This window comes from Ranitomeya variabilis, chromosome 1 (genome assembly GCF_051348905.1).
Source record: "Ranitomeya variabilis isolate aRanVar5 chromosome 1, aRanVar5.hap1, whole genome shotgun sequence".
NCBI classification, from domain to species: domain Eukaryota; kingdom Metazoa; phylum Chordata; class Amphibia; order Anura; family Dendrobatidae; genus Ranitomeya; species Ranitomeya variabilis.
In genome coordinates, this window is record NC_135232.1 from 844,003,797 (window position 1) to 844,027,147 (window position 23,351).

The 23,351-nt window shown below is 43.8% G+C and overlaps 1 protein-coding gene across 1 annotated transcript in view; it reads left to right on the top strand.

The window, feature by feature from the left end:
- LOC143787518 (MOB kinase activator 1B) overlaps positions 1 to 23,351 on the top strand; it is a 97,308-nt gene that overhangs the window by 65,134 nt on the left and 8,823 nt on the right. The window contains exons 4-5 of the mRNA XM_077276336.1: positions 7,960 to 8,093; positions 12,825 to 12,988. Of these exons, the coding sequence (XP_077132451.1) occupies positions 7,960 to 8,093; positions 12,825 to 12,988 (298 nt within the window). The remainder of the gene's footprint in view (positions 1 to 7,959; positions 8,094 to 12,824; positions 12,989 to 23,351) is intronic.

The following is a 23,351-nucleotide window of genomic DNA, read 5'->3' on the forward strand; positions in this document are numbered from 1 at the left end:
TGGATATAAATAAACATGGTATCTCTGAAAACGTCATCTTGTCCCGCAAAAAACAAGCTGCCATACATCTCCATCAGCGGAAAAATAAAAAAGTTATAGCTCTCAGAATAAAGTGATGCAAAAATAATTATGTTTTCTATAAAATAGTTTTTGTATAAAAGCGCCAAAACATAAAAAACAAAATAAATGAGGTATCGCTGTAATCGTACTGACCCGAAAAATAAAACTGCCTTATCCATTTTACCAAACGCGGAACGGCTTAACCCACCCTTCAAAAAAAAATCCTGAAATGCTGGTTTTTGTTCATTCTGCATCCAAAAAATTGGAATAGAAAGCGATCCAAAAATGTCACGTGCCCGAAATTGGTACCAATAAAAACGTCAACTCGTCCCGCAAAAAACAAGCCCTCAGTTAATAGAGCAGTGGCTCATTTTATGGTTAGAAACGGAGCACTGGCATTGCATGGAAAAATAAAAACTGGAACAGCACCAGCAAAAAGCTTAAGGGTGCCGAGCCTCCCAGGGAATTTCCAAATCTCAATAATAAAGTTACAAAATGAAGGTAGAACACCAGTTAGAATTATGAAAAAATAGGTGATTTAATGGCCCTGTGAGGCAGGGAGGGGGAACATATGCAAGGGTCGATATGTGTCCCCCAGGATGTGGACAGAGTCCTATTAGTCCCGCTGGAGTGCCTTGTGGTCACAGCAGGATGCCTGTGAGTCACAAGGCAAAATAAAAGTAAGCATGGACCTGGTCAAGCTATTTGGCCAAGACATTGCTCAGGAAAACCCGTTGTTACAGAACCCCCAGCACCCAGAATATGTTATGCAGTTATTTGTATATATAATAGGTTCCATGTGAGATATATGTCCCTAATGCATCAGCCCACAGGCTGCGCCCCTGGGCAGAGGAGACAAGATATCCCCCTTCTGACCTCCCCCACCTTTGTAATTCCCACAGTAAATATCAGCAGGCTCCAGCCCCCTGCGGCTATTGTAATGTATGTCTGGCCGCTTTTGAATGGACCTGCCCTCTGTATCTGTTGTTACATATATTCTGTGCTCTGTGAATAAAGTGTTGTGAGACTGGAAATACGTGGAGAAGCAGTCAGCTTTTATATGCTCTCATGTAATCAAGGAATTCCAGCCAGCGTCCTTCATTCAGACTCCAGCCAAAGACAAAGTGGACCTCCTGAAACACGAGGTGGTACTGAAAGAGGTACCCCAGCTTGGTAGACCCCGTTACACCCGTTATGGGCTTTTATTTTTGAAACGGACTACAGAAAGGTAGCGGGGCGGTCCGTTTCCTCCAGGCCGGGTCTTGCAAGTGGCCCATGGCCACAGATTCCAGTTTAAGGCTGTGTTCACACGTTGCAGATTATTCGCGTTTTTTTCGCGTTTTTTCCCTATAAAAACGCTATAAAACCGCAAATAATCTGTTTATATTATGCATCCTATCATTTTTAATGAATTCTGCACTTTTTGTACACATGATGCGTTTTTTTCCGCGGTAAAAACGCATCGCGGTAAAAAACACAGCATGTTCATTAATTTTGCGGGTTTTTTGGCGGATTTCCCACTTAAAATGCATTGGGAAATGTCCGGAAAAAACGCATCAAAAACGCGGTAAAAACGCGCAAAAAACGCATGCGGTTTTCTAGCAGATTTCTTGCAGAAAATTTCAGGTTTTCTCAGGAATTTTCTGCAAGAATTCCTGAACGTGTGCACATAGTCTAAAAAAGCCCTGCAGGAAGGGTTTGGGTGTATCAGTTTGGAGTTTGCAACTTGCGGAGCCGATGGCTCTGCAGAAGCTCAGCCTGTGTGAATTAACACAGAGCCAGCAGAGCGAACTCCTGGCACCCGCAGCGTGATATGGTGGTGCAGTCGCCCTCGGCAACCAGACTCCCACGGACTGTTTGTTTCCCAGCTGTGATCCGGAGGATACCGTGTACTGTACACTGTGTGAGTGCAGACATTAAACACGTTTGCTGGTGACTCTTCCTGTGGTCACTGTCTGTCACACTGAACCAACCTCGCTGCATTACACCCATAATAATGCCGACATTTCAGTTTAAAAAAAATGAGAACTTCAAGGCTTCAGAAAGGTTTTCATTTTTTGAACCAAAATGTCACCATTATTGTGGGGCATTAAATCACTTATTTTTTCATATTTCTTATTGGAGTGTTGCCTCCATTTATGAACTTTCTGATACAAATATATCGTCAAGACTTACGGGGCGTTGTCGGGGCAAACTGCCTGTATCACTTGCTGTTTAAAAAAAAAAATCCCATGCGCATCATCTATATTGAATTCTATTATTTTGGATACATTGCTATGATTAGCCTAGAGTAAGAACTGTATTTGGTCTTTAAACTGTTCAACAGATACCAAACGGACACACGGATGACAAATGGATGATAATATGAATTAAAATCATCTGATTTTTCTGGATGAAAAATGGACGATTTTTTCATACACTTGTCTAAACCTGATCTTGAACATGCTGTAAATGGCTGTAATCACACAGCTTGTGTCTTAACTCTTTCTGTCTATGGTTTCAGCAGCCTGAATTTGACAGGTTCCCTTTAAGGAATATGGACACATGCCTTTAAACGCTGACTTTTCCCTTGAATGTTGTTCCAAATAACAACTGTGATAACCTGTTCTTAGCTTTATTTTGGTGGGAAATTCTGTTCAGAAGATCTAATATATGAACTAATATCCTTTCATTGCTACTCAAACCATATTTAGCTATTCTATTCCCATTAATACATTTCAGTGTATTGTCAACAAAAGGCAGCCATTAATTCCAATTATATATGCCACTGTCAGTTTAGACTTTTATACTATGTTGTCAAAAGCTGCTCTTAATAATCGTTAGTATAGTCATGTCAGTAAAGGAAGTATATGCTATAATTATCACAGTCATGCAGTCCCCAGTGGTCTCAAGTGACATAAGAAATAATCTAATAAATCAAATTCCCCATCTGTGAGGAAACCCACTGAAGACAGTTTGTCCGGGGTAAAAGCATGTAATATACATTTCCTCCACAGCATAACAATAGCAACAAGGTCTAACGATGGTATAGATTCATGGCTCACAACCTTTTCTGGTACAATAACCATATTCTAGATAGTACTCCTTACAATGCTGCAATTAAAGCAAAAAGAGGTTTCTAACATTAGAAAAAAAATGCATGGTTAGTACCTAGTAGCACCCCCTTTTGCAAGTATCACAGCTTGTAAACACTTTTTCTATCCAGCCAAGAGTCTTTGAATTCTTGTTTGAGGGATTTTCATTGATTCTTCCTTGGAAAATTCTTCCGGTTCTTCCCAGGTTTGTCTGGTTTGCACTGCCGTTTTGAGGTCTAGTCACAAATTTTCAATGATGTTCCGATAAGAGGCCTATGAGGGCCATAGTAAAACCTTCAGCTTTCACCTTTTAAGGTAGACTGTTGAGGATTTTGATGCGTGTTTAGGATCATTATCTATTTGTAGAATCCATCAAGAATTTGTTGAAATTTAATTAAATCTATTCTTCCTTCTACCTGTGGAATGTTCCTCGTGCCATTGGCTGCAACACAACCCCAAAGCAAGATTGATCCACCCCCATGCTTAATGGTTGGCGAGATGTTCTTTTCCTGAAATTCTGTGCCCTTTTTTTTCCACACATACCTTTAATCATTATGGCCAAATAGTTCTATTTTAACATTATCGATCCACAGGACTTGTTTCCAAAATGCATCAGGCTTGATTAGATGTTCTTTTGCATACTAATGGCGCTGAATTTTATGTTGAGGACGCAGGAGAGGTTTTCTTCTGATGACTCTTCCATGAAGGCCATATTTGTGCAGGTTTATTTGAACAGTAGATCAATGTACCACAACTTCAGAGTCCGGTAAATCTTTCTGAAGGTCTTTTGCAGTCAATCAAGGTTTCTGATTTGCCTATGAATTCTATGAACAGCTCTCGCTGAAGTTTTGCTATGCCGTCTAGACATTATCTTGACCTTGACTGTTCCTGTTAACTGACATTTCTTAATTACATTTTGAACTGAGGAAAGGGCATCTTTAGGCCATGTGCACACGTAGGTTCGGGTCCCTGCAGGTTCTCCCGCAGCGGATTTGATAAATCTGCAGGGCAAAACCGCTGCGGTTATCCCTGCAGATTTATCACGTTTTGTTTTGCGGTTTCCGCTGCGGGTTTACTCCTATACTATTGATGCTGCATATGCAGCAATATGCAGCATCAATAGTAATGTTAAAAATAATAAAACATGGTTATATACTCACCCTCTGACATCCCGATCTCCTCGGCGCTGCACGCACCGGTCCGGTTCCAAAGATGCTGGGCGAGAAGGACCTTCGTGACGTCACGGTCATGTGACCGCGACGTCACGGTCATGTGACCGCGACGTCACCGCAGGTCCTGCTCGCATAGCAAACCTGAGACCGGACGGCCGCGTGCAGCGCTGAGAGGTGAGTATATCATTATTTTTTATTTTCATTCTTTTTTTTTACCACAAATATGGTTCCCAGGGCCTGGAGGAGAGTCTCCTCTCCTCCACCCCGGGTAGCAACCGCACATTATCCGCTTAAGCGGATCAATGCATTTCTATGTGTGCAGAATCGCTGCGATTCTGCACAAAGAAGTGACATGCTGCGGGTTGTAAACCGCTGCGTTTCTGCGCAGTTTTTCCTGCAGCATGTGCACAGCGGTTTGCAGTTTCCCATTGGTTTACATGTTTACTGTAAACGCAATGGAAACTGCTGCGGACCCGCAGCATCAAAATCGCCGCGGTTCCGCGGTAAAAACTGCAATGTGTGCACATAGCCTAAATGATTTGCTATTTTCTTATAGCTTTTTTTCTGCTTTGTGAGCCTCCATTTTCAATTTCAGAATGCTAGGCAGCTGCTTAGAAAAACCTGTAGCTGATGTTTTTTGGCACAAGGTTAGAGGAGGCTGGATTTTTATAAAGCTGAGGAATTTGCATCACGTGGCTTTTCCTAACGATGATGGTGAATAACCCAACAGGCTAATTAAGGTCTGAAATCTCAGTAAAAGGTATCTGAGCACACAAATCTCCAAGGGTGCCCAAACTTTTGCATCAGCCCTTTTCCTTGTTGAAATTTTTAAAATGTAGCTGAAAAAGGACAGCACCGCTTACCTACCCAGGTCTCTGAACAAATGCACTGTAGGATGCAGCCAACCCATATAACAAAGATGTTGCAAAACGCAGGTGCAAAATACTAAATAGACAGTCACTCACAACCTACCAGTTCATGGAGGGGGAGACTGCTTAGTAAACAATTGCACAATAGAGGCCTGTATAGGGGGCTGTTCACATATAAGTAATGCATAGTGTCTGGTTCTCAACCTATTAGTCACGCCCATACTGTTTGATTAGGCGGGCTGGTCAGCACTCTGTCAATGTACAAAACACATATAAATATGTGAGGACCCTTGATGTTTTGTTGTGAGCTTGCATATCTTGGGCAAAATATCGACCAATACCTCACATATTATACAGTTAGGTCCATATATATTTGGACAGAGACAACATTTTTCAAATTTTGGTTATAGACATTACCACAATGAATTTTAAACAAAACAATTCAGATGCAGTTGAAGTTCAGATTTTCAGCTTTCATTTGAGGGTATCCACATTAAAATTGGATGAAGGGTTTAGGAGTTTCAGCTCCTTAACATGTGCCACCCTGTTTTTAAAGGGACCAAAAGTAATTGGACAGATTAAATAATTTAAAATAAAATGTTCATTTTTAGTACTTGGTTGAAAACCCTTTGTTGGCAATTACTGCCTGAAGTCTTGAACTGATGGACATCACCAGACGCTGTGTTTCCTCCTTTTTGATGCTCTGCCAGGCCTTCACTGCAGTGGTTTTCAGTTGCTGTTTGTTTGTCGGCCTTTCTGTCTGAAGTTTAGTCTTTAACAAGTAAAATGCATGCTCAATTGGGTTGAGATCAAGTGACTGACTTGACCATTCAAGAATATTCCACTTCTTTGCTTTAATAAACTCCTGGGTTGCTTTGGCTTTATGTTTTGGGTCATTGTCCATCTGTAGTATGAAACAACGACCAATCAGTTTGGCTGCATTTGGCTGGATCTGAGCACACAGTATGGCTCTGAATAGCTCAGAATTCATTTGGCTGCTTCTGTCCTGTGTCACATCATCAATAAACACTAGTGACCCAGTGCCACTGGCAGCCATGCATGCCCAAGCCATCACACTGCCTCCGCCGTGTTTTACAGATGATGTGGTATGCTTTGGATCATGAGCTGTACCACGCCTTCGCCATACTTTTCTCTTTCCATCATTCTAGTAGAGGTTGATCTTGGTTTCATCTGTCCAAAGAAAATTCTTCCAGAACTGTGCAGGCTTTTTTAGATGTTTTTTAGCAAAGTCCAGTCTAGCCTATTTATTCTTGATGCTTATGAGTGGCTTGCACCGTGCAGTGAACCCTCTGTATTTACTTTCATGCAGTCTTCTCTTTATGGTAGATTTGGATATTGATACGCCTACCTCCTAGAGACTGTTGGTCACTTGGTTGGCTGTTGTGAAGGGGTTTCTCTTCACCATGGAGATTATTCTGCGATCATCCACCACTGTTGTCTTCCGTGGGCGCCCAGGTCTTTTTGCATTGATGAGTTCACCAGTGCTTTCTTTCTTTCTCAGGATGTACCAAACTGTAGATTTTGCCACTCAGGAAATAGCCTTGGAGTCAATTGTCCAATTGCTTTTGGTCCCTTTAAAAATAGGGTGGCACATGTTAAGGAGCTGAAACTCCTGAACCCTTCATCCAATTTTAATGTGGATACCCTCAAATGAAAACTGAAAGTCTGAACTTCAACTGCATCTGAATTGTTTTGTTTAAAATTCATTGTGGTAATGTCTATAACCAAAATTAGAAAAATGTTGTCTCTGTCCAAATATATATGGACCTAACTGTATGTATTTTGTGCACTTTATTTTTCAGGGTGCAGCCAAGCCCAGCACATTTGGGTCTTGTATACAGAGGTGTCCACATGGGATGCATTGAGTGAGTGCTGGCCAGCCCGCCTAATCAAATAGTATGGGTGTGCGTGCCAATGTAGATGGATTAGGAGGGTGGATCCTACTGACTGATTTCATCGACTGCTCCTAAAATCAGAAGAGGATAACTATTTTAGATAAATTCCTTGGAACATTACTTTCAACTCATAATTACAAACATAATTTGAAAAAAAAACAAAAAAAAAACAACTAATACTCACCTAATCGCTCACCTGTCTGGCCGCCCTGATACCATCCAGTCCTCTTCTTTCAGTGATAGCAGTTGCAATCGCACCTAATGACTCTAATTCATGAAAAACAGATACATAAACCTAATAAAACATCTCTGGACCCACCCATAGCCTCCTCATTATTCCAACCGTCATGTTCTAGCACAACTCAGCTATTCTATACTCAGTTCTGCATGCAAGGGGAGAGCATGATCATGCTCTGGAGATCCAAGAACACACCAAAGAAATATGGTAGTAATAAATATTGGTCAAATAGTGGATCACACACTACATTCAAAACTGTCAATGGTCACCTAACTCTTAGAAATAAAAATTGATCATGTTAACATCTATCCGTCTGTATAAGAAAACACACAGGATAGAAGAACGAGGGGCCTGTAGCACTGAGAAGAAGCTGTGTGCTGCTGGGATACGTAGTTGTAGCAGGTAAAATGAAGGCTGCCCACTCAGCTATTAGAAGCAGTATGCACAGAGGCGCAGAAGGAGATTAAAAAAAAGTCACAAAGGTACAAAAAGAAACAATGTTTGACTTGTACTATAGTCATGCAGATAGAGTGCTTTGTAAAAAAACAATGCCTTTGTGTAAATAACCTTACATTGGAAATGTAAGTTAAAAAAAAGGAAAAAGCTATAACAACGTAATTTTTTTTCTAGGTATGAATACCACTGGGCAGATGGAACAAATATAAAGAAGCCAATTAAGTGCTCTGCTCCTAAATATATTGATTATCTAATGACCTGGGTACAAGACCAGCTTGATGACGAAACACTTTTCCCCTCAAAAATAGGTAAGAATATTTTCACAAACTATTGAATAGTATTTTCTTCTTATTTAATCATGATAGCATCTTCATAACTTAATACATATTTTTGTACCAGGCCAAAAGTTTTGAGGCTGAAACAAATTTTACTTTTCACAAAGTTTGCTGCTTCTGTGTTTTTTGACCTTTTAGCCAGATGTTTCTATGGTTACCGAAGTACAATTAGACTTTTATGCAAAAACTCACTACAGTGGTAACCCTTATTTTGCAAGACTTCTACAATTCACCACGACATGCTGGATATCAGTTTCTGGGCCAAGTTGTGACTCATGACAACCCAATCTTATCTTACCCATCAGTTCATGGAGTTAAAGGTACCGTCACACTAGGCGATATCGCCAGCGATCCGTGACGTTGCAGCGTCCTGCATAGCGATATCGCTATGTTTGGCACGCAGCAGCGATCTGGATCCTGCTGGGATATCGCTGGTTGCAGGGAGAGTGGACGAACTTTCTTTCGTCGCAACTCTCCCGCTGACACCGCTGGATCGCCGTGTGTGACGCCGATCCAGCGATGTCTTCACTGGTATCCATGGTAAACATCGGGTTACTAAGCGCAGGGCCGCGCTTAGTAACCCGATATTTACCATGGATACCATGGTAAAAGTAAAAAAAAAAACACTACATACTCACCGTCTGTTGTCCGTCACGTCCCCTGGAGCTTGCCGTACTGACTGTCTCAGCGCCGTCCGGCCGTAAAGCAGAGCCCAGCGGTGAACCTGCAGTAACAGCGGTTCACCGCTGGGCACCGCTGTTACGGCCGGCCGGCGCTGAGACACAGTCAGTATGTAGTGGTTTTTTTTTTTTTACATGGGGACTTCGGCATCGCTGAAGACAGTTTCAGCGATGCCGAAGTCGCTTGATCGCTGGAGAGAGCTGTCTGTGTGACAGCTCCCCAGCGACCACACAGCAACTTACCAGCGATCACGTCGCTGGTCGCGATCGCTGGTAAGTTGCTTAGTGTAACGGTACCTTTAGGTACCTTCACACTGACCAACTTTGCAACGATAACGATAGCGATCCGTGACGTTGCAGCGTCCTGGATAGCGATATCGTTGTGTTTGACACGCAGCAGCGATCTGGATCCTGCTGTGATATCGTTGGTCGGAGCTAGAAGTCCAGAACTTTATTTGGTCATCAGATCGGCGTGTATCGTCGTGTTTGACAGCAAAAGCAACGATGCCAGCGATGTTTTACAATGGTAACCAGGGTAAATATCGGGTTACTAAGCGCAGGGCCGCGCTTAGTAACCCGATATTTACCCTGGTTACCATTGTAAAAGTAAAAAAAAAACCACTACATACTCACCTTCTGATGTCTGTCATGTCCCCCGGCGTCCGCGCTGCTGCTCAGAGCTTCCTTCCCCGCCGGCCGGCCGTAAAGCAAAGCACAGCGGTGGCGTCACCGCTGTGCTTTAGGGCCGGCACTTACACAGTGCAGGGAAGCGGACGCCGGGGGACGCGACAGGCACCGAAATGTAAGTATGTAGTGTTTTTTTTTTTTTTTTTTACATTTACACTGGTAACCAGGGTAAACATCGGGTTACTAAGCGCGGCCCTGCGCTTAGTAACCCGATGTTTACCCTGGTTACCCGGGGACTTCAGCATCGTTGGTCGCTGGAGAGCTGTCTGTGTGACAGCTCTCCAGCGACCACACAACGATGAAACAGCGACGCTGCAGCGATCGGCATCGTTATCTATATCGCTGCAGCGTCGCTTAATGTGACGGTACCATTACTTACAACTTCTGTGACTTAATTTGTCCTCCCACTTTTTAACAACAGTTTCTCAATGGGATTGAGATATGGGGACTTAACTAACCATGGACCCAAAATGTCAACGTTCTGTACACTGAGCCACTTAGTTATCACTTTTGTGACATGATCTCCATCATGCTGCAAAAAGCCTCGTACAACATCAAGTGGCTCCTTGATTGTTGGAAGAAGTTTCTCAGGCAAAATATTGAAATACATTTCTTTATTCATGGAAGTGTTCTGAGGCTAAACTGTGTGCGCCCACTCCCCTGGATGAACAATATACTCACACAGAAATGGCCTCAGTATACTTTATTGTTGGCATGACACGGGACTCATGGTAGCGCTTTCATTTTCTTCTCCAAACACGCATTCTTCCAGATGTCTAAAACAGTCTGAATGGGGGCTTCATCATAAAAAATAACTTTGCAGGTAATACAGGGTTTGGACTGCAGAGTACTTCGGTGCATTTATATAAAGTTATGATGAAGCCCCCTTCAGACTGTTTAGGACCTTGGAAGAATGATTGTAGAAGAAAAGGTGAGCGGTAAGTGGAAAAATATTTCAGCATCATGCTCAAATTCCACATACGGTACATGGATCCACATGTCACCTGCAGATTGTTGCATTAAATAAATAGTACAATTACCTTTTGCAATGGCACCATTCTGAATCCTGTGTCCCCCACTGTATTGTAACATAATGTCACGTGACAGCTGCAGCCAATCATCAAGCCCCTAAACTCAGTGATTAACTGGAGAGATATGGCTCATTTAAGTAAGCATATAATCAGTCCATAAGCTGTTTGAGCCGTCGACAGCACAAGGGCCCATTACAGTCAGTGTACGTGGCTGTTTTTCCACACTGACTGATGGACTGCATGGAATGAATCTCAGCATGTACTTTTCTAGTTCAATTTATGAACCATAAAAATGTATGCAAGTGTAACTGTGCCCAGGGTGGTGGCCGCAGGCGAGTGTTATGTGTCCGACACCCTGGCACGTTACAGACAATTGAGGGTCCTGGCTGGGTGTTAGTGTTGGGAGGGCCTTGTGCCCGTGCAGGCCACCGTTTGCCGATGGTATTGGCTGGCCAGGGCCACGAGTTCCACAGATTAGTAAAGGAGACTTCTGTTCCAACATGGGAACTTTACTGAACTTGATGAGGGTTATGTACAAGGAATAGCGAGTACACAGTCTTAAGCACGTTTCATTCACAGCAAGAAGCTTTATCAGAGACATCGTCCTTACACTGTAGTCTGTTCATGGCCAATATAACACACTGCTTTGCCCTACTTCATCACAGCCTAGCTTGTTGCCACAGTACAGTTCAGCTAGTTCCTCTACACCCGCTCAGCAGCTCCGTGTTCTATAGCTATGGACGCCCTGGGTCTACTCCTCAGGAATCACTAGTCCGACAGTCTCAGTCCTCTTTAGGTCTTCAGCGTTTATCAAGCTCAGGATTTCTCGTGACACATCATCCTAAGGTGCCCTTTAAGGTATAAGGCCACTCTGTTGCTTCTGTAAGTTCCTAGTCTCGTTACCTCATTGTCCCGTTGTCCCCTTTGCTGTAGTTTACCCAAATGGCTGCACTGCACAGTTGTCACTTCTTCAGACTCTAACTCCTCTCTGACTAACTTAAGGAAGCAGGTCACCTGCCTTAGCACTATGCCCCCCCCTGTGGACTAGTCGCAACACTAACTCTCTCCCTGACCCTTAGTCTGTTGCTGGGGAAAAGTATCCTTTCACCTACATTCTATGCAAACACTACTTTATGTCCTAAGTCCTAACCTAAGTATTTCATGCATCACATCACTATACATTATAATACCTGACAGTCACTGGTGAAGTTATTGGGTGGAGATACATGAGCTGGTTTTAGTGGACATTCATAGACCGGGAGGGAGAATGTCCACGTATCTCCACCTGCAGTGTCCTGACAGAACCTTGGTGATATCACAGTCATGTGATCAGTCACGTGGTTGAGGACTCACATGGTCTCGCCTTAAATAGCTGAACTCCAGGGTTAGTCTGGGCTGTTGAGGACCTGGAGAGAAAGACTCCAGGAGAGTATGTATGTACATAGTGCTTGTGCAAGGACATTGTCAACCCTGACTGGGCTGACCCCCACTAGTGCAAGGACTGCACGAAGTGCTACCGTTTTGTGTTGCTGTGTTGCCCAGAGGGCTGTGTTTATTTTTGTGCTTAAAACCTTGGTTTATGCTGTACTAAATAAACCAAGTGCACCCTTAAAGGCGCAGTGTTCCATTGACTACCTCCATGTGTAGCCGAGTGAGCCGATCTACCACATTTGTCACATTACATAGGCAAACATCTTACACTTCACACGACACAAGAAGTACTCAAGGCACATGACATTATTCAGATTACACATCACATTATACACAGCGGTAATGTTTTCAAGGGGGAGCAGAGCAATACCGTATGTCCATCTCCTTACACATGATAAAGGAAGCTCTGGCATCCGTTCGCATACAGGCATAGAAAGAGGAACAAGGACCCAGCAATTTGCAGCCACAAAAGGCCAAATTTTCAATTCTTCCTTACTCAAACAATTCAGATTTTCATCTGGAAAGTTACTTTTAGCTAAAACACTTGATAGTATGTGCTGTAATGCTAGATTTAGATGATTATCTGAACCTGGCCTGAAGTTCAGTCCATTCGTTCAGCCCACCACAGCAGTTCCAGTTTTTTATGTTGCCCCTTGGGAATCTCCCACTCCTTATCTAAATTCATACCAAATATATACCAAACTTGTTTTTAGGATAGACCTGTTGAATGGAGTTTATATAACAAGCTATTGACATACAATTAAATGGACATGCTGAACCTTCCATACATTATATACTTTTGCAGCTGTGCTATCATCAGAAACCACTGGGCTAATGTTTACTGACTTTTGCTGAATAATTCTCTTATTTTCTAGGTGTTCCATTTCCGAAAAACTTTATGTCTGTAGCGAAAATTATTTTAAAGCGACTTTTCCGAGTCTATGCCCACATCTATCATCAGCACTTTGATTCTGTGATCCAGTTGCAGGAAGAGGCACATCTCAACACGTCATTTAAGCACTTTATATTTTTTGTCCAGGTAATGATGTCCACATCTTTACATTTTGACTTATTTCTGTTGGTTGTGAGAGTAAAAGAATAATACCTTATATTGTCTAATATCACTTTAAAACTTACATTTTCTAATATCTTACATTACAACTAGTACAGAGGAGGAAATCTGCATTACAACACAAAACAATTTAAGTCTTACCAGAAGCGATTTATGAAAAGCCCTTTACTGCTACTGTTTATATTGAGATGTTAAATGTTACTGAGTGAAATCACCTACTATATTAATGTTCACATAACTATAAGCCAGTTAGGATGTACATATTGATGTACAGTGCCTTGCTAAAGTATTCACCCCCTTGGGTTTTACCTTTTTTGTTACATTACAACCTGTGTTTAAATATTTTTGCAATCTGATTTGTGTATGATGCATCAGCACTAAATAGTGTAAGTTGCTGAACTGAAGTGAGAAAAATATAGGCATAAATTACATTTATGGGATTAAAATAACTAAAAACTGTCTTGTGCGTATGCATTCATCCCTTTTGCTATGAAGCCCCTAAACAATTCCGGTGCAAGCAATTACCTTCATAAGTCACATGCTTAGTGAGAGGAAGCCCACCTGTGTGCAATCTAAGCGTCACATGGTCTGTCAGTATATACACACTTTTCTGAAAGGCCACAGAGGCTGCCGCACCATACAAGAGGCACCATTAACCAAACACCATAAAGACCAAGAAGCTCTCCAAACAAGTCAGGGACAAAGTTGCTGAGAAGTCAGGGTTGGGTTATAAAAATATATCCCTATCTCCGATGATTGCTTGGAGCACCATCAAATCAGTTATCATCAAATGGAAAGAACATGTTACCAAAACAAACCTGCCAAGAGAGGGCTGCCCACCAAAACTCTCAGCTCGGGCAAGAAGGGCATTAATCAGAGAGGCAGCATAGTGATCAAAAGTAACCCTGAAGGAGCTGCAGAGCTCCCAAGTAGAGACTGGAGTATCTGGCCTTACGACCAGGGCCGTTTCTTCAACAGGGCGGGCAGGGCGGCCACACGGGGCGCCGTGGGGCCGGGGGGCGCAGGAGAGGCCTCGGGCCCCGGTGGTCCCCTGCCCGCTGCTGCTGCTGTTTAAGGGCTGTCAGGGGCGCGGATGCCGCGCTCAGTGCTGAGCGCGGGCGCGCCCTGCCCGAACTCAGCTGCAAATCTGACAGCTGAGCGGTCAGATCATCGCCTCGCGTCGCCGCGCCCCCCCCCCCGCACCGCACATAATGGTTGCGGCCACCTCGGCGCCGCCACTCACCCATACCTCCCAACCGTCCCGATTTCAGCGGGACAGTCCCGCTTTGGCACCGGGGTCCCGCTGTCCCGCTTCGGGCATTTAAAATCCCGAATTTGCGGCCGCCGGTGAAGCCCCGCCCACTTCCGGGACGTAGAGAGAGCCTGTTTTTTTTTTTTTTTATATAAAAGCTGCCTCCTGACCGCCCGCGCAACACCCCCCCCCCCTCCCGCCCCCTGTGCGGCGCTGCCACGCTGAAGGAGAGAGCCTGCAGCAATCAAGAAGAAAGGTCAGCGATTCACTACCTCTGGCTGTGTGTGCACGGAGCTCCGGCTTCTGCTCTTAGCTGCTATCCCGGCAGAGAAGGAGAGACGGGGGAGGTGCCGGGATAGTGCAGAGCTGTGAGCAGGAGACTGAAGACTTCAGCAGAGAGCTGCACATGGACATCAGCCGCCCCTGCATCACAGAGGAGATTGTGTGTGTGTGAATTGATGTGTGTGATGGCTGCGTGTGTGTGTGTGTGATGGCTGGGTGTGTGTGTGTGATGGCTGTGTGTGTGTGATGGCTGCGTGTGTGTGTGTGTGATGGCTGCGTGTGTGTGATGGCTGCGTGTGTGTGTGTGATGGCTGTGTGTGTGTGATGGCTGCGTGTGTGTGTGTGTGATGGCTGCGTGTGTGTGTGTGTGATGGCTGCGTGTGTGTGTGTGATGGCTGCGTGTGTGTGTGATGGCTGCGTGTGTGTGTGTGATGGCTGCGTGTGTGTGTGTGATGGCTGCGTGTGTGTGTGATGGCTGCATGTGTGATGGCTGCGCGTGTGTGTGTGTGTGTGATGGCTGCGTGTGTGTGTGTGATGGCTGTGTGTGTGATGGCTGCGTGTGTGTGTGATGGCTGCGTGTGTGTGTGTGATGGCTGCGTGTGTGTGATGGCTGCGTGTGTGTGATGGCTGCGTGTGTGTGATGGCTGCGTGTGTGTGATGGCTGCGTGTGTGTGTGATGGCTGTGTGTGTGTGATGGCTGCGTGTGTGTGATGGCTGTGTGTGTGTGATGGCTGTGTGTGTGTGATGGCTGTGTGTGTGTGATGGCTGTGTGTGTGTGATGGCTGTGTGTGTGTGATGGCTGCTTGTGTGTGATGGCTGCGTGTGTGTGTGATGGCTGCGTGTGTGTGTGTGTGTGATGGCTGCGTGTGTGATGTCTGCATGTGTGTGTGATGGCTGCATGTGTGTGTGATGGCTGCGTGTGTGTGTGTGTGTGATGGCTGCGTGTGTGTGTGTGATGGCTGCGTGTGTGTGTGTGTGATGGCTGCGTGTGTGTGTGTGTGATGGCTGCGTGTGTGTGTGATGGCTGCGTGTGTGATGCATTTGTGTCAAAGCTGCATGTGTTTGTGAGCTGCGTGCGTGTGAGCTGCGTGCCTGTGTGTGAGCTGCGTGCCTGTATGTCATTATACAGTATGGAGCATCATGTGTGGTCATTATACAATATGGAGCATCATGTGCGGTCATTATACAGTATGGAGCATCATGTGGGGTCATTATACAGTATGGAGCATCATGTGCGGTCATTATACAGTCTGGAGCATCATGTGCGGTCATTATACAGTATGGAGCATCATTTGCGGTCATACAGTATGGAGCATCATGTGCGGTCATTATACAGTATGGAGCATCATGTGCGGTCATTATACAGTATGGAGCATCATGTGGGGTCATTATACAGTATGGAGCATCATGTGCGGTCATTATACAGTCTGGAGCATCATGTGCGGTCATTATACAGTATGGAGCATCATTTGCGGTCATACAGTATGGAGCATCATGTGTGTTCATTATACAGTATGGAGCATCATGTGCGGCCATTATACAGTATGGAGCATCATGTGGGGTCATTATACAGTATGGAGCATCATGTGCGGTCATTATACAGTATGGAGCATCATGTGCGGTCATACAGTATGGAGCATCATGTGTGTTCATTATACAGTATGGAGCATCATGTGTGGCCATTATACAGTATGGAGCGTCATGTGTGTTCATTATACAGTATGGAGCATCATGTGTGGCCATTATACAGTATGGGGCACTGTGTGGCCATATTTTTTTGTTTATAATTATTGTATATGAAACAGTGTGATCGGCAGTGCTAAATGGGTGTGGTTGGGATGTGGATATGGGTGTGACTAATTATGAATGGGTGTGGTCAGAGGCGTGGCCTAAAATTTGCCGCGGCGCGCAAAGCGCGCCGCAAACTTTGTCCCTCTTTCCCATCTTCAAAAGTTGGGAGGTATGACTCACCTCCGCTCCGCGCTGGATGAACAGCGAGAATGAACAGCCAGGATGAGGCAGCTCGGCCACTCCCACACTGATAGCAGGGGCGCCGCGCTCTCGGCTGAGCACGGGCGCTCCCTGAGACAGTGATCAAAGAGCTAAGCACACACACTATCACTGTCAGACTAGGCTGCCTGGCTGTTGCCAATTTCAATGCTGGACAGGACAGGCTGCAGTCTAGTCTGACAGTGGTAGCAGTATAGCAAAAATGCCCACCCCCTGCCTATGGATTAGTCCTTCCCTTCCCAGCAGCCCCATTTAGCAGTCTGAGCGCGCTCAGACTCAGAGGGCAGAGGGCACTGACACACTGAACAGGTGAGGGGGTCTGAGGGATGGGATGGGTTGGGCTAGCCTTTTTTTTTGGATGGGGACCCCCACACCTGCCCCCCCCCAACCACCCTTGGGGCATGCTGATTTGGCATGCCCCACAGCATGAAACCCGGGAGGGGGCCCAGCTGACTTACCTCATCTTTGGCAGTCTGGTGGCATCCTCACCCAGGCGAGAAGTGTTGGAAAGAGTTATGGCAGTAACTGTATACCTGGCAACCAATAATTTAGCTTTTCGAGGATCGTCAAATACATTGTTTACACCAAATAATGGACATTTCCTTGGGCTTATAGAGCTTCTTGGAAAATTTGAACCAGTAATGAGAGATCATTTAAAACGAATTACTTCCCAGGAAATCCATACACATTACTGTGGAAATTTAATTCAAAATGAAATTATCTGCTTGATGGCCTCTCAGGTGAAGAAATGTATTCTAGAAAAAGCCAAAAGATCTAAGTATTTTTCAATAATGTTGGACTGCACACAAGATGCAGGTCACACTGAACAGTTGTCATACACCTTAAGATTTGTTGATATAGATGATGATCACGTAGCAATAAAGGAACATTTTATTGGCTATCGTCCTGCTACTGATACATCTGGGGAAAGTCTCGCCAATCTCCTTTTAGAAGAGATTAGTAAATGTGACCTGGAATTAGAAAATGAACTGGCAGAAAAGCTGAATTATTCGGAAGCTATTAATGCTTTTGCAGCGGCTAAATCTAGAAGAGTCAGTTTCTCATAAATCTGCAACCTACAATTTTTAGGATCTGTTTCCAAAATAATTAATAGATATTATTTACCTACAACTTTGTTCTCACCGTTAATAATTAGCATACTTGTCCCTTTTCCCCAAGTTCTATATAAGTTAAAGGCAAATTATAATTTATTAAAAAAAGGGAAGATACAAGCCTGCTCTCTATTTATTACTCAAGCCCACAAAAATAATGTTTATTATTTTCGGTGCCGGGGGGGGGGGGGGGGGGGGGAGAAATTTCCTACTCTCGCCCTGTGTCATTTTTGGGCTAGAAACTGCCCTGCTTACGACCACAATAAGCCATAGATGGTGCAAAATGTAGGAATATTCTTGAGCAAAACCTGTTTCAGTCTGATTTGAAACTGGGACAGAAGTTCTCATTCCAAGAAGACAATGACTAAAAACATACTGCTAAAGCAACACTCGAGTGGATTAAGGGGAAACATCTGAATGTTTTAGAGTGGCCCAGTCAATGCCCAAACCTTAATCCAATTGAGATAATGTGATCAGACTTGAAGCTTGCTATTCACCATAGGAAACCATCTTAGGGTACCGTCTCACAGTGGCACTTTGGTCGCTACGACGGCACGATCCGTGACGTTCCAGCGATATACATACAATCTCGCTGTGTCTGACACGCTACTGCGATCAGGGACCCCGCTGAGAATCGTACGTCGTAGCAGATCGTTTGAAACTTTATTTCGTCGCTCGATCACCCGCTGTCATCGCTGGATCGGTGTGTGAGACACCGATCCAGCGATGTGTTCGCTTGTAACCAGGGTAAACATCGGGTTACTAAGCGCAGGGCCGCGCTTCGTAACCCGATGTTTACCCTGGTTACCAGCGTAAACGTAAAAAAACCAAACAGTACATACTCACATTCCGGTGTCCGTCAGGTCCCCTGCCGTCCGCTTCCCGCACTGACTGTGTCAGTGCCGGCCGTAAGGCACAGCACAGCGGTAACGTCACCGCTGTGCTCTGCTTTTACTTTATGGCCGGCACTCACAGTCAGTGCGTGAACCGGACGGCGGGGGACCTGACGGACACCGGAATGTGAGTATGTACTGTTTTTTGTTTTTTTTTACTTTTACGCTGGTAACCAGGGTAAACATCGGGTTACTAAGCGCGGCCCTGCGCTTAGTAACCCGATGTTTACCCTGGTTACCAGTGAAGGCATCGCTGGATCGGTGTCACACACACCGATCCAGCGATGTCTACGGGAGATCCAGCGATTAAATAAAGTTCTGGCCTTTCTTCTCAACGATATCACAGCAGGATCCTGATCGCTGCTGCCTGTCAAACACAACGATATCGCTAGCCAGGACGCTGCAACGTCACGGATCGCTAGCGATATCGTTTAGTGTGAAGGTACCTTTACTTCTTGTGTGTCACTGTTCTCCACTGCCCTTATCTAATCTTATACTTGGTTAACCTCATGCTGCCCCAACCCCCCTACTTACAATGTATGAAACTGAAAGTGAAAATGTGTTACAAATTCTTAGTAGTAAAGCTCCTCCTCTAGACTAGATGTTTACTAGGTGTGCGTCTTCCAAGCATCTCACAGCTGCTACTCAGAAGAGGAAGACTGTAAGAAGTATTATCCTTTCAACAAACTTTGCATCAGTTAACTGTGAGTACATGAGGAATAACAGTATTACTGACTACTATATCAGTTGTACGACCTGGCAATAATTTTGTACAATTGTTTTTAGGAAAAACAATTGTCATTTGGATTGTGAATGCAGAATTAAAAACCTGAGAATGTCAAAGAAGCGTCACATTAAATCAGCTGTATTTGAACATTTCACCATCACTCAAGACAGAAAACATTATGTCTGTCAGTGTATGACAAATGATCCAGACGAAAATAAATGCTGTGAAGCCCAGATCAGTGCATATTCAGGCAAAGATAAAAATGCTCCTACCAGAGCTTCTAATCTAAAGAGACATTTACAGCGCTTTCATCCAGAAGTACTGAAAGCACTGGATGAGAAAGACTGCATCCAAACCAATGAACCAGTGCCCAGCTCTTCCAGCCAAACAAAGGAGCAAAGAACTTTGCAGCCATCAGTTGCAAGATATTTTGTCAGTGACAAAGTTACTGTGACAATGACAGTAGATACATTTAAAAAACAGATCATAGAGCTTGTTGTAAAGGATAGTGTGCCTATTTCATCATTTTCACAACCAGTTTTTATGTGTCTGAATGGGGAAATGGCCCGCAAGCTTGGTGTTTCTCTGGAGAGAGAGAGTATTAGAAAACTAGTAATTGAAGAAGCTTTTAAACAAAAGGAAGAACTTAAAAAAACTCTCAAGGGACGCTTTCTGTTTCTTAAAATGGTTGCCTGCACACGTCACAGAGTGAACTGTTTTGCCATCAATGTCCGATTTGTTTGTGACAAAAATGAAATAGTTACCAAGACATTGGCAGTAAAAGACACCAAAGCTCATCACACCAGCGAGTTTCTCCAGGTCTTGGTGGAAAAGGTTCTGCAAGACTATGAACTTAAAAAAGAGCAAGTTCTTTCTGTCGTAACTGACAATGCTTCAAATATGATAAGTACTATTAAGCTAATGAATAAGAGTAATGATGGTGACCAGCAGCTAGAAGAACATTCTGGGTCCACAGACACACAAATGTTTGAAATAGAGGAACACAGTATTGTAACTGAGGAGCAAACTGAAGTTGCTTCAGATGAACAGCAACATGATAGTTTAGATTATCTTGTAGAAACTGTCAATACGTTCTTTCATTCATCACATGCGCTGTGTTGTGCATACGCTACAGCTGGCTATAAGAGACAGTCTGCAAGAAGGACATGCTGCTGCACTGATTGGCAAGGTGAGAAAATTGGCTACTGTTGCCAGATCCCGTAAAGTTGACTCAATTTTGAAGAGACGTGCTGGAAAAGGGGCAATTATTGATCAAGCCACACGATGGGGCAGTACTTACTTAATGATTCAGCGCTTGGTTGAACTGAAAACCTTTCTTGTAGACATGGCTAACCCTCAACTGACGCTAAATGAAAGTCAGTGGAATCAGGTGACTGAGCTGGAAAAATTGCTAGAGCACCCATTTACAGTGACTAAAAAATTACAAGCAGAGGACTTAACTCCAGGTATTTTCTTAAAGGAGTGGAAGAACCTGATGTTTCGCCTGTCCCAAAGAGGAGGGTTAATTGCGAGTGGCATTGCTACATCAATGAAACTGAGAAAGTAGCTACTATTACAAAATAACATTCTTTTGGCAGCTGTTTATGTAGACCCAATGCATCGGATTCTTCTAGATGATCCACAGCTAACTAAAGGAAAAGAAGCTCTGTTTGCAATAGCAGTAAGGATGAAAGGGTTGCAGAACAGTCAGGAGGAACAAGAAGAATTTGGTCGTCCTGCCACATCTTCACCCTCATCAACTGATGAAGAATTTAATTTCGAAAAATATTTGGATCACAAGGACCATGCAAAGCGTTCCCGCATAGAATAGTCATCCCCATCAAAGAACACAGCCAGTACATTTCAGCAGAATTTTTCATGTGCACTAAAAGAAATTGAGAAATTTGACCATTCATCAAAAATAACAGTGCAACAAGCGATTCCTCTGTATCCTGACATTGTCAGAGATGTTGCCCGAGTGGTTACTGCTTTGCCACCAACCCAAGTTAGTGTAGAGAGGTTGTTCTCTGCTCTCAAAATAATTAGATCAGATTTGAGGGCATCCATGAAGGAGGATCTGACAGAGGCAATACTTTTTCTGAGGACAAATTTATAGATTTCTTCTTATTAACTGCACAACAGTGTTTATTGCATATTTACTTACAAGAGTTTAGAAAAGTTGATAAAAGTTATTTGCTATATTCTAATTGTATTCTAATAAATATAGTTTTTGCTCTAAGTGGTCTGATTTCTTATATGATGGTGAGAAACTGAATAAGCACGATGTTAATATTTTACAACAGTAAATTTATTGTTACGAATTGGCCATTTATGAAGGAGTCGGAGTCGGAACCTGATAAAATCCAGGAGTCGGAGTCACAACTGTGGCTAACCGACTCCACAGCCCTGCTCATAGGCCACATAGCAGCGCCGTGGTGTGCCGCTATTAATGTTACACCACTGGCTGTGGGCCCCTGGGGTGGCGGGGGCCCTAGGCAGCTGTCGGCCCTGTATGCCAGCAGATGTCCGTGCCTGGGCCCACCAGTGAATCCTCCGATTCTCTGGTGGGCCAGTGGACAGGAATTAAAGACAGTTTCCTGCTGTTGTCAGAATCTTTTAGGAATGCAATCTCAATCTGAAATAGGGGCATGTCCATTTTATAATGTGAATAACGTGATATATCGTGAAAGAATGCTAAAGAAAGACTGTCTTGATGTTAGTAAAAAAAAATAGTTTTACACCATTAAATATTGATGAAAATAGTATATGACCCAAATAGAGAAGCGGATTGAAATGACAAAAAAGTGAAAAGTCTGTCTGAACAACATATCATTAGATATGCTATCACCTTATGATCAGTAAGGGTCTGACCGTTGAGACCCCATCGATCCTGAGAATAAAGGGGTTGCAATGGTGGTTGGGTACTGAACTGCAGCACTCCAGGTGAGCAGTCTGTGCAAGGAACAGAAGTTAGTTCTATTCACATGAATGGAAACTTGCTACAATTCGATGAACAGCAGGTGACTTGGATAAACATGGATGTGAGTGCAGCTCTAATTTCTTGCAATATGCAATCACGTTATTTAATCTGAAAATTCCTTTAATTTAATAAATTAGATCTCAGCATAGAAAAAAAATTGTTTTCACATTACAGTTGTGCTCAAAAGTTTACATACCCGGCACAATTTTTGCTTTCTTGGCCTTTTTTCTGAGAATATGAATGATAACACCAAAACGTTTTCTCCACTTATGGTTAGTGGTTGGGTGAAGCCATTTATGGTCAAACTACTGTGTTTTCTCTTTTTAAATCATAATGACAACCCAAAACATCCAAATGACCCTGATCAAAAGTTCACATACCCCATTCATTAATACCGTGTATTTCCCCCTCTAACATCAATGACCGCTTGAAGTCTTTTGTGGTAGTTGTTGATGAGGTTCTTTATTTTCTCAAATGATAAAGCTTCCCAATCTTCATTGCAAAAAGCCTCCAGTTCCTATAAATTGCTTAGCTGTCTAGCATGAACTGCGTGCTTGAAATCTCCCCAGAGGGGCTCAACGATATTGAGGTCAGGAGACTGAAATGGCCACTCTAGAACCTTCACTTTGTTCTGCTGCAGCCAATGACAGGTCAACTTGGCCTTATGTTTTGGATCCTTGTCATGTTGGCACGTCCAAGTACGTCCCATACTCAGCTTCCAGACTGATGACTGCAAATTTGCCTCCAGTATTTCCTGATAACGTGATGCATTCATCTTTCCTAAAATTTTGACCAAGTTTCCTGTGCCTTTGTAGCTCACACATCCACAAAACATCAGCGATCTATCTCCATGCTATACAGTAGGAATGATGTTCCTTTCATCATAGGCTTGTTGACCTCTCTCCAAATGTAATATTCATGATTGTGGCCAAAAAGTTCAATTTTGGTCTCATCACTCCAAATTACCTTGTTCCAGAAGTTTTGAGACTTGTCTATGTGCTGTTTTGCGTATTGTATGTGAGATACTTTGTGGCATTTGCGCAGTAATGGCTTTCGTCGGGCTACTCGACCATG